The sequence below is a fragment of the Mastigoproctus giganteus genome, chromosome 6 (assembly GCF_048544385.1).
Source record: "Mastigoproctus giganteus isolate SK-2022 chromosome 6, ASM4854438v1, whole genome shotgun sequence".
NCBI lineage: Eukaryota > Metazoa > Arthropoda > Arachnida > Uropygi > Thelyphonidae > Mastigoproctus > Mastigoproctus giganteus.
In genome coordinates, this window is record NC_143580.1 from 141,565,390 (window position 1) to 141,578,345 (window position 12,956).

A 12,956-nucleotide genomic window follows, 5' to 3' on the forward strand; every position below is an offset into this window, starting at 1 on the left:
TTTGTGCTTGTTAACAGGAGAGTTTGTTTTTACAGGGATGGGATGCACTTAAATAGAAGAGATGCAAGAATATTTGCCGATACTATCAAGACAGTGTTAAGTGAGTTAACGTACCAGCCTCATTTTAAAGGATGTAGATCTGCTGAAATAGGTGCAAAGAAGGGAAACAAGATGTGAAGAGAAGGGATGTGAAAGGGTGTGTCTTAACAAGAGGCTTAAGTGTCTGGAGACTAGGTACCTACAAAGTGATCTAACTAAGGTGTTTAAGGCTTTGAATGGATTGAACAAGCTTAATACTGATGTATTCTTCCTCTTGCTCAGGGTACGCACAGAAGGGGACATAAATTCAAACTGAAGAAGGATGGTTGCAGGGTAGATATGCAGAAGTTTGTCTTCAGCCAACATGTGATTCATTGTTGGAACATACTTCAATCTGTTGTTATGGAAGTGGGTAGTTTGAATAAATTGAAGGAAAAGACTAAACAAATTATTTGAGGGGATGGACAGGATTTTTTTGGCTGATGCTTTATAAGCTTGCTTTCTTGCATTATTTGCCACTACTAATACTAATTGTCTGCAAATCTTTCAGCATGTGCTGTCATCTCTTATCTGTTTGTATTTATGTATTATATGCTTTCTATTAAACTTTCTGAATGTTAAACTTCGCTTGTCGTTTCTCAGTCCATCTGCCTAATTTTTCTAGATCTTGCTTTCAGTTTGAACATTATAATAGCAGAGACATTTAGAACAGTTCTAATTTGTTCTGAATCAAGAACAAATTCATTTTTAAAAGTATTTATGTAGAAAGTTTTCATTTCTTTAAAAATCCTACAAATAAAATTTGGTTCATAAAGCCAGTCTGCTTCCATCACATCCCCTGCAGAAAACTCACTCACCTGAGGCCACATACATACATACACATTTGGAAATCTTACTCCTCAAAGGCTTAATAAACCTAACGGCACTATCAGTAAGGTTCTGTCACCTATTTACCTGAATAACAATGAGTAGTCAGTGGTAGTACTTATGCAGACTACTCTTTGTATTGTGAATAGCAGGATAGACTAGTTACTGTATAAACTTAAAAAGAACATCTGGCATAAAGGTGCACCCAATAAAACAGGAGATACTATGAGGAGGGCAGTGCTGAAATGTCAGTGATGTGCATACTATTTATTTTCATAAATAAATGATTCCAAAAATCTCTAAAGGCACAAAACACACTAATATTTTTTAAGAGAGCAAGAGATTACCTGATTCTTTTTGCAGCAAAACTGGCATTTCATGCCGTCAATGAAGGTCACATATTCCTTTTTAATGAAGTGGAAATCTTAAACATACAACATAATTACATAAAATTATTGATCACTGAGATCCTTGAAATGAAGCTTCACTTAAATTCTATCAACGTGTGCCATCCTTACCTAATTTCAGATTTCTGGTCTTTTTTACACATGCGCCAATACAAATAATCTCTCTATTTAAGAACTTAACACGCACATACACACTTCGCGTTATTTCTGGCCTGTGATCAAGACAAACAGTCGAAAAGCGTTGTCTGCTTAAAAAGGAAAATACAGTGAATTTCATTTAATTTGTATGTCGATGTGTTTATTCAAATTTTATAATTGTAACTTTAATTGCTCTGACAGAATGCCTTCTTGCACTCATGGTTTTTCCTGATTTGGTTTGATGTGTTTCAGGGTCGGGTTGGGGCTCTCAGCTTTCAATTCCATTGTGCATCAGATCGGTCATGTCTCTATGAGTGAGAGAATTCATTAATATCTTTTTATCCGTTTATTTTATTTTATTTGTTTACATTTGGAGAGCATCGACTGGAAGCGTTCTACACAAAAGATTGAGGAAATCACTTACTCTTTTAAATAAATTTACAGCATAGAAGCTGTTGAGTCTAGTAGCTCGGTGTTTTTTACAAATATTTTTTAAGATATTTAACTCTTTTTTTTCGATTTTAATTTTTAAACAAATGTAAAAAAATGTAAATTAGTGAGGAACTGTTATCACTGACCTGATAACAATGCAAATCAGCAGCATTCTGTGAAATCCAGTACACCAAATCCTCAGATAATATATAAGCTCCTCCACAGGGAAATATAGGATAAACTGATGAAGTGTAACTGTGATCTGCCCACTTACCAAAGCAGTTGACTGGCCACTGCTTGCGAAATCTAAATCAAAACATAATGCACATTTTATTTTTTCCTAAAAATTAAATACAGAGAAAAAATATCTTTTTAGAGATACTGCAATGATAAATATTTTAGCTAAGTATATCACAAAACTAATGTGGGTGGCAAATTAATTGCACAATTAAGATTTACATGGCAAGATCCAATCCTGCTACTTCAGTACCAAAAAAAAAAAAAATAAAAAAAAATATAAAGTAAAATAAAAATAAGAAACAGAAGTAAGACTCACTGCTGTCACATCCATCAAAGGAAGGAGGTGTGAGGGTATTCCGATATGGGCACAAAATTCTCCACTGAATTTTTTTTTAACACCTAATCTCCTTTTTGAATTGAATGGTTCTTCTATCGTCCTTTATAATAATCTGCCTTAATCTTTTCTTAAATTTGTTCTGTAAAAAACACAGAGCTACGAGGCTCAATAATTTCCATGTTGATATATTTAAAAAAAGTAGGAGATTACCTCAGTCTTTTGCGTAGAATGCTTCCAGTCGATGCTCTCCAAATGTAAACTAATAAAATAAATGGATAAAATGATTTTAATGAATTCTCTCACTCACAGAGACATGACTGATCCGACGCACAATGGAATTGAAAGCCTCAACCCGACCCCGAAACACATCAAACAAACTCAGGAAAAAACCATGAGTGTGAGAAGACATTCTGTCAGAATAATTAAAATAGTAAAAGTTGGAAAACCGTATACGAGAATAAATAATTACATTCACAATTAGAAAAGTTGGATAAACATATTGACATACAAATTAAACGAAATTCACTGTATTTTCCTCATTAAGCAGACAACGCTTTTCGACTATTCGTCTTGATCACAGGCAGGTCGGAAATAAAGTGGTGTGTGTGTGTGAGTGTTAAGTTCTTAAATGGAGAGATTATTTGTATTGGCGCATGTGTAAAAAAGACCAGAAATCTGAAATTAGGTAAGAATGGTGCACATTGATAGAATTTGAGTGAAGCTTCATTTCAAGGGTCTCAGTGATCAACAATTTCATGTAATTATGTTGTATGTTTAAGATTTCTGCTTCATTAAATAGGAATACATGGCCTTCATTGATGGCATGAGTGCCAATTACGATGCGTTTACGTGCGAACTGAAGCAGTGTTGTTTCAAGCCTAAGTCAAGAGCACACCGAGTCAACCCTTATTACAATGAATTGCACCAACCACAAGAATTATTGCATACAAGATTATTTACTTGTATCGAGAGAGAAAGAAGAACTGTGTGATTTCTCAATATATTATGGAGCTTCTGCATATGCCTGGCTAAAAAAATTTGAATTCTGTACCTTTAAAGAGTTTATTGAGTTGCCTATACACCACTGTTCGACATACAGAACAGAAATAAAGTATTTTTTATTGGTTTCATTAATAGACATTATATTTTCTGACTTATTTTTAGCTTGTACTCTGATTTGAATAATAATGGAAAGTGGATAGCCCCTAAATAAAAACCTATTGGTTAGTATATCAAATTCTAAATCTAAGGTAGTTTGAGAAGTAGAATATTTGTGAGCATTAAGGAATTGGTTAAATGTCATGGACCTTTTATAAGTAAACAGATAATAACTTCTGTAGTGCACGAACATCAGTTTACTTATAAAATGTCCATAATATTTAACCAGTTCCTTAATGCTCACAAATATTCTACTTCTGAACCCACCTTAGATTTAGATATTGATATACTAACCAACAGATTTTTAAATAGGGGCTATCCACTTTCTATTATTAATCAAATCAGATTACAAGCTAAAATTAAGTCAGAAAATATCATGCTTATTAATGAAACCAATGAAAAATACTTTATTTCTGTTCTGTACATCGAACAGCAGTATAGGCAACTCAATAACTCTTTAAAGATACTGAAATTCGAAAATTGTAGCCAGGCCTATGCAGAAGCTCCATAATATATTGAGAAATCACACAGTTCTTTCTTCTCTCTTGATACAAGTAAATGATCTTTTATACAATATTTCTTGTGGTCAGTGCAATTCATCGTATCAAGGGTCGACTCTGTGTATTCTCAATTTACGTGTGAAACAACACACGCAAACGTGTCGGAATTGGCATTTCATACCGTCAATGAAGGCCATGTATTCCTATTTAATGAAGCGGAAATCTTTAACATACAAAATAATTACATAAAATTACTGATTACCGAGACTCTTGAAATGAAACTTCACTCAAATTCTATCAATGTGCAGCGTCCTTACCTAATTTCAGATGTTTTTACGCATGCACCAATACAAATAATCTCTCCTTGATCACAGGTCGTAAATAACACGAAATTTTATTTCTAACCTGTGATCAAGACGAATAGTCGAAAAGTGTTGGCTGCTTAAGGAGGAAAATACAGTGAATTTCGTTTAATTTGTATGTCAATGTGTTTATCCAAATTTTATAATTGTAATTTTAATTATTTATTCTCATATATGGTTTTCCAACTTTAACTATTTTAATTATTCTGACAGAATGTCTTCCTGCACTCATGTCTCTGTGAGTGAGAGAATTCATTAAAATCATTTTATCCATTTATTTTATTCATTTACATTTGGAGAACATCGACTGGAAGCATTCTACACAATAACTGAGGTAATCTCTTACTCTTTTAAATTTGTTCAAACAATGCCATATGGGAGTTTGTTCAAACAATCATTTACTCTCTGGCTGAAAGAAAATTTTTGCATGTCTATTCTGCAACCATCCTTTGCCAATTTAGATTTATGCTCCCTTGTGTGCATCATTCAAAAAAGAAGTAAGGATGGAATGAACAGTTAGTTTACTTGTTCCATTTAAAGCCTTATTTGTCAGGTTTCTGCACAGGAACTTAATTTCCAGATGCTGCAATTTACAAAACTTAAGTCTTTCTTGGTAAGAGTATCTATTTGTGCCTGACTAATCTTACTGCTCTTCTTTGCAGCCATTCCAAAAGAATTCACATCCTTTCTAAAATAAGGCTTCCAGACTCAAATGCAGTATCCCAGATGTGGCTCAACCATTACCTTATACAACAGGATAATCAGCTCTTTGTTGTGCTGGCAAAATCCATGTATACAGCTAGATCTCGCATAAAATGAGTTTGATTAATGCATTTTTCAGTTACCACCATTTGAAAAACTTATACCATTTTTAACTTTACATGATACAAATTTCCAGTTAATGTGATCTTTTTTTATGTGATAGTTGAAAATATTTGAATTGCACGCTAAGCTTATTGCACATCGGACGAGCAATAAACAAGAGTTTGCCTGCTGCCCACCTCAGTGTGTTCCATTAACCATTAGAAGCAGACATGTTGCTTGTTTGTCTCCCATTAATAAAGTCATGTGCAGAATTGCATTTAAAAATTCTAATTTTTAAATACAAAAAAAAATTTTAGTTTTTAAATGAGCCAGATAAAAATGTTACCGTAAAGGAGATAACGGTAAAAGAACTAGATGAAATCTTTTGTAACCTAAAACAAAAGGTTTGAGGTTCTCTGCAATATTTATTTTGCCAGGGTCTAGTTCTCGGCTATTGGAAATTGATTGATGAAAAAAAGAAAGCTGATTCTTTTCAAATATTTCCTTAGCAAATAGTTTCTTCATTGTGTATTTTATGAAATAAACATTTAATTCTATAATTATTTTCATTATCTTTTACATGGCTTTTATAATTATTTTAATTATCTTTTACAGTTAAAATGTTATTTAAAAGGTATTTTTAGAATTCTTCATGGACATTTTTCCTGAAGGTCACGGACCAATTATAATTTTTCCTATTGATTATTAATTTCGATTAACGCATTTCTGTTTTGCACTCGTGCGACAAATTAATTACGTTAATCAAGGTCAGCCTGAATATCACTGACAGAACCCTATGAGGAATTCTGGCAGCCTGTCTGCACTGTTCAGAGAATTTGATGTCAGATTATATAATTATCCCCAGAGCTTTTTTAATCTCTACTATTTGAGTGTAGCACTGCTATCCAAATCCACTGCTATCTAAATGCTTCTAGCATTTATGTATATTAAAACTTAATTTCCATTTTACAGCTCACCTTCCTATATCTAGGTGTTGCTTGTAGTGGCATACCCTGCCAACCTTTATATCATTGGCACACTTAGACATTAAAATTAATATGCCTTCATCAATATCATTAATGAACACAGAAAATAGTAAAGGGGGCCCAGCACTAAAACCTGAGAGACTTCACTAAATAACATTAGTCCATGAAAAGCTGTGGCCATTAATAATAACCAGTCTGTCTACTGCCATCCCTCAACCACTCCTTTTAATAACTCATGTTATGGAGTTACCATCCCTCAAACACTCCTCTTATGCTGTTAGTTAAGAAACACTTAAAATCTAAGGAAGTGGATCCAGTTGATATGGGTGGACAGTGCAATGTTGAGTCTGTTTGGTGTGACATAAATACTGGAAAAGGAAAAATGAGAGTAGGAGTGTGTTATAGGCCTAATGACTATGATGAGTACAACAAACAGTTGTGGAGAGAAATAGAGTGGGCCAGTAAATCAGAATGTCTTGTAAGGGAGGATTTTAACTTTCCAGATATTGACTGGAACTTGTGGGTTGGTCACTCACATGCTAGCAAGATTTTGGGGATTTATTGGCAGATTTTCTTCCGCAACATGTTCGAGGGACAACCAGAGAGAGTAATATCCTTGATCTGATTATCAGCAGTGATTATTCATGCATTAAGAATTTGCAGATAAAGGAACCACTAGGTGACAGTGATCACAGTGTACTGATGTGGGATTTACTTAAAGGGGCCCAGCACTAAAACCTGGGTAAAGGGAAGAGTTTTTGTTTTCATAAAGGCGACTACAGTGGTCTCAGACAGTTTTTCAATTCTATACAGTGGGATCAACTGATGATGTTACCAATGGTGAATTCTAAATGGGAAGCCTTCAGTAACTTAACCTTGGAGGCTACTAGGCTTTTCATACCAACTTAGAAATACTGGTCAAGGTTTAGGGCCTAAATGGATGTCAGATGAATTAATGAGGCTCGTGGCAGAGAAGAAAAATGCATGGGATGCATATAAATTATCAGATGACACAGAAGCCTACAGCAGATATAAGTCAATCTGTAATCAAGTCACAAAGGAGGTTAGGCAGGCAAAGGCAGATTACGAGAAATCTTTGGCAAAGGATGCAATGAAAAACAGCAAAGAGTTCTTTACTTATATAAACTCTAGAAGGAAAGGGATGATTCAGATTGGACCACTTAACATAGATGGTTTGACTATTGATGTAGTCAAACCATCTATAGGTAGCTGATAAACTGAATGAATATTTTGCATCTACATTCACACATGAGGAGTTATTCAATGAGGGGAGTGCCAGAAGTTTATCAAACGCTAACAGGGACCTAAGTGATTTTGTAATTACTGAGAGCAAAGTGGAGGAGAAATTGTTGAAGTTAAACATAAGGAAGACACCTGGGGTGGATGGGATCTATCTAGTTATATTAAAGGAGGCGGCAAAGGAAGTAAGAAAACATTTAGCCATAATTATGGGAGCTTCCTTGGACTCAGGGGAGGTCCTCATGAACTGGAGGTGTGCCATTTATAACCAATTCACTAAGGGGGTTCAAAAGGTGACACAAGTAACTACAGACCTGTTAGTTTAACTTGTGTTCTGGAGAAATAATGAAATCACTGGTTAAAAAGAAGCACTGCAGGATCATCTAGACAAGACTGCAGTAATAGTTAAGACACATCATGGGTTTGTTAAAGGGAGGTCTTGTCTGACCAATTTGATTGGATACTATGATGTGGTCACAAAGGAACTGAATGCCAAAAATAATTTTGATATCGTATACTTGGATTTCAGGAAAGCTTTTGATACTGTTGCACATGGAAGACTGCTTTACAAATTGGAGAGGTATTGCATTAAGGGTAAGTTGCTACAATGGATAAAGGGATGGTTTAGTGGGAGAAGACAGAGAGTGTTAATCAATGGACACTACTCTTCGGTGACAAATTTTATTAGTGGAAGGCAGATTACGAGAAATCTTTGGCGAAGGATGCAAAGAAAAACAGCAAAGAGTCTTTACTTATGTAAACTCTAGAAAGAAGGGGATGAATCAGATAGGTCCACTTAACATAGATGGTTTGACTATTGATGATCCTGCTCAAGTAGCTGATAAACTGAATGAGTATTTTGCATATACATTCACACATGACGAGTTATTCAAGGGGGCTTGTTGTTGTATGTTTTACTGCGTAACGGCAGTTAAAGGCCATTATGCGCCAAACAATGGTAGGAGGTAACAGGCGTTATTAAAAGTGAGATATGTGCATTATGTGAGATTTAAGCATTATATTCTGTCATAGCATTTTATCCTTTTTAGGAAAGTGAAAACTGCATCAATATTAGATCTGTCATCTAATATTTGTTGCAAAGTAGATGTGATTTGGGCTGCATAGTTTGATAAGAAGGTGGTTTGCCATACTCCATTATAGAGAGGGCAGTCAACAATGATGTGCTGGACTGTGATTTGAGCATGGCAGTTCGGCCAAGAAGGCGGGTCTGAGGAAGAAAGAAGATAAAGGTGAGTAAGGTGTATACGTCCCATTTGTAATCTTGCAAGTGTGACTTCTTCCTTTCGGTTCGAGCGGAAACTAGTTGGCGAAGACTGGAGTTTCGGTTTAATCCGAAGGAGTTTGTTGCCTTCTTGGTTTTGCCAGATGGTTTGACAGTAATTCATATTTCGCTTTATTATAAGACTTTTATAGTTGGTGAAAGGAATTTTGAGAGTCATCAATTGGTTGCACAGTAGATTTCAGCACTCTCATTGCCAGGTATCCCAACATGGCTAGCAACCCAACAATATTTTACTACTTTCGTGTTCTTAGCTAGATGAGCCAGCAAGTTTTGAATATTACCAAGTAGGTAGTTATGATGCTTTCTTGGTTGCTGTAAAGCGAGAAGGGCCTTTCTTGGTTGCTGTAAAGCGAGAAATAATACCATGGCTAAACTGATGCAATTTTATAGTTTCTAGTGCCATTTGTATCGCATGTAGTTCAGCAGTAAGGATACTGCATTCTAAAGTAACTGATTAGAGATTATGGATGATGGAAGAACAGCAGCAGCACCGACATGGTGATCAGTTTTAGAGCCGTCTGTGTATATCCTGGTATAAGATTCATATTTCTCAAATAGAGATTTATGAAGCTGGTTTAAGTTCTGTGAAGAAAGAGTACGTTCCTCCCATTCTTGAAGGGACAGATCACAGGTGGCAGGATAAAAAGCGCATGGAGGAGTCGTGAAACTAGTGGTGGCTATTTTAGAAAGGTCAAGCTGCCAATTATCAAGTAGTGAGCAGAGACGTATGCCAGCGGGTCGATTTATTGATGGATAAACGGCATACAAGTTCTCCCAATCTGGTGTAAACAGATGTTTCCATGATGGATGCAGGGGGTGGCTTTTTATTTTGACAGCATAATTTAGCAGTAAAATTTGTCTTCGTAGAGAGAATGGGGGATCATCAGTTTCAGCGTACAGGCTCTGCACAGGAGATGTGCAGTAGGCTCCAAGAGCAATGCATAGGCCACTATGGTGAATAGGGTCCAAGGCCCTCAAAATGCTAGGTCTAGTAGAGTTGTAAACTGGTGACCCATAGTCTATCCTTGATCTTACAATAGCATGATATAAATGAAGGAGTGTATGACGGTCAGCACTATGTTTAATTAAACACAGTGCTGAACACAAATTAACAAGAAATTAAAAGAACAGAAATTAAACATAAAATGTTTAATTTCTTGAAATAGGTGGTTCTAAGTTGTTTAATATGGTCAAGAAAGGTCAATTTTTTATCTAAAGTTAACCCAAGGAATCAAATGGTAGGCACAACAGGTATATCGTGGTTCCCCAACTTTAGAAGTGGGTCAGGGCAGAGATTATGTCTTCTACAGAAATGAACTGCAACAGTTTTTTCAGGTGATATGTGAAACCCGTTATCTGTAGCCCACGTTGTAATCTTATTAAGAGCTCCTTGCAGTTGTCTCTCAATCATTCTCATGTTCTGTGAGTGATAAGATATACTAAAATCATCTGCATATAAAGTAGTAAATACAGTGGCTGGAATGACCTTGGTAATTGAGTTGACTTTTATAATGAATAGAGTGGCACTTAAAACTGAGCCCTGTGGAACACCTTCTTCTTGGATGAATTTTCGGGAGAGAGTGGATTGAATGCGGACTTGAAAGGATCACTGCTTCAAAAAGTTCTGTATAAACCATGGCATATAATCCCTGAAGCCTAATGCATATGGATCATGGAGAATTCCATATCGCCAAGCTGTGTCAAAAGCTTTCTCAACGTCTAAATAAACTGTAGTCAAATGTTACTTCCTTAATAAGGCATTGCAAATCTGGTTTCCTATTTGTATCAAGAGGTCTAAAGTTGATCTATCTGTATGAAATCCACACTGCGATGAATTGATAAGGTTGTATCTACTCAGCACCCAGTTTACCATTTTTTCCATTATTTTTCCCATACAGCTGGTGAGGGCAATATGTCGATAGTGATGCGGGTTGATTGGATCCTTGCCAGGTTTTAATAATGCTATGACATTATTAAAGTGTCGCCAGCTATCAGGGAAAGTATTTTCGGTGAAAACCCGGTTATATAGCTGGAGTAAGACATGAAGTGACTTTTTGCTCAGCTCTTTTAACATGACATAGTGAATTCTGTCAGGTCCAGCAGCACTAATTTTGAGCTGTTAAGAGCAAGCCGTAGTTCAATTATGGTAAAAGGACAGTTGTACATCTGATGGTGGTCTGTGTTAAAATTTAGGGTCTGCTTTTCAGCAAGGGACTTTATAATTTCTGAAAGTTTGGTGAGTATGAGGATACGGCAGAGGTTTGAGCAAAGGATTCTCCGAGAGTGTTAGCTATGTCTTGAGGTAGTGAAACATCATTCCCATTTACATTCACTATTGATAGATGCAAAGGAGGATATTTATTATACATTTTTCTAATATTTTTCCAGATGGTTTGTGTTTTGGTGGACTGCGCAATAGTTGAAGCAAAGCGTTTCCATGACTCTCTTTTACTTGCACACTGAATGCGTCTAGCATTGGCTCTGGCTTTCTTAAAGTGTACTAGATTAGCAGCAGTAGGGATTTTGCGAAATTTATTCCAGGCTTTATTTTTCTCTCATTTGGCTTGATTGCATTCGTTGTTCCACCAGGGTTTTGATCTTATTCTATGATTTGTGGACACTCTTGGTATTGCTGCTTCGGTGGCCAGCAATATTTGATTTGTTACATAATCAACAGCATTATTTATTAACACATTTGAAACAGCTGTTTTTTGCAGGATGGCTAGTTGCCTATATTTTACCCAATCAGCTTTGACAAAGTTCCATTTGGCTGTCTGATTATGACAAGGTGGTGAATTTGATTCCATATGACAGACTATTGGATAATGGTCACTACCCAGTAGACTGTCATGAACAGACCAGTCAAACAGCGGAAAAAGGACTGGTGAGCACATGGAGAGATCAATTGCTGAGCTTGACCAAGAAGGTAGATGAAAATAAGTGGGTCAACCAGTATTCAGTAGTGTCAGATTAAATTTATCTAAAAGTTTTTCTAGTATTTTTCCTCGTTTATCGTGTATTCTATCACCCCATAGAGGATTATGTGCATTAAAATCTTCCATGATGCAAAAGGAAGGAGGGAGCTGAGATACAACAGTTTCAAGATCAGTGTAAGAAATGTCTTGGTTAGGGGAAAGATATAAGGAGAAAATGGTAAAAGAAAAACGAAAGGATATTCGAGCAGCTACTGCTTCTAGATTTGTTTTTAACATTAATGGTTGGGAAGGGATATTGGAGATGACTACAAGTGCAACCCCTCCATGAGCCGAATTGCTTACATAAGAAACTCGATCTTTTCTGTAGATAAAATGATGTTTAAGTGAGGTAGTAACAGAAGCTGTTAAGTTAGTTTCTTGGAGGCAAAAGGTAACTGGGTTATACTGGAGAAGGAGATCCCGAATGTCATCAAGGTTGGTGAGATACCCTCTACAATTCCAATGAAGAAAACTGGGCATTATGTGGGTGAAGTGTGGTCCTCAGTTTCTGTCTGAGGTACTGTTGGCTTATGTTGACCAGATTTTCTTTTCGGGAAGTACAGTCTTCCTGTTTCCATCTCTTCTTCTGGGAAGAGATCGAGAATGGGTTCTCCGCGGTCAGTGTTTCCTTCCATTTCTATCGAATCAGTTTTAATAGTATCACCACTTTTTGAGTACATTGGGTTATTGGTAGTATGCAGAACAGTGATTGGTGTGTTAACAGCCTTGTTTGATTTACATGGTTTACCAGAAAGGGGCACAGCTTCCAAAATTGACCGAGCCCAATCTGACAATGATCTGTCTGGGGGAAACGTTACCTCAGTTTGAGTACCAGTCGTTATTGTTCTTTGCACATTACTGGTTACCGCAATTGGCTTTTGGACTACTTCAGCGAAGCTGGGTCGAGTGTTAAATTGAGCCTGTACAGATTTTTTGGTACGAGATATGCCATATGTCTCATTTGTTCATCTGACATCCATTTAGGTCTGAATCTTGAACAATATTTCTTAGTTGGTATGTAAAGCCTAGTAGCTTCCAAGATAAGTTCTTTGAATGCTTCCCATTTTGAGTTTGCTGTTGGTAACATCATCAGTTGGTCCCACTGTATAGAATTTAAATACTGTTTCAGACCATTGTAGTCGCCTTTA

At 36.2% G+C, this 12,956-nt stretch overlaps 1 protein-coding gene across 1 annotated transcript in view; it reads right to left on the reverse strand.

Moving 5' to 3' along the window:
• LOC150084626 (UDP-GalNAc:beta-1,3-N-acetylgalactosaminyltransferase 2-like) overlaps positions 1–12,956 on the reverse strand; it is a 185,834-nt gene that overhangs the window by 24,353 nt on the left and 148,525 nt on the right. The window contains exon 10 of the mRNA XM_090375365.1: positions 2,030–2,189. Coding sequence (XP_090231491.1) covers positions 2,030–2,189 — 160 coding nt within the window. The remainder of the gene's footprint in view (positions 1–2,029; positions 2,190–12,956) is intronic.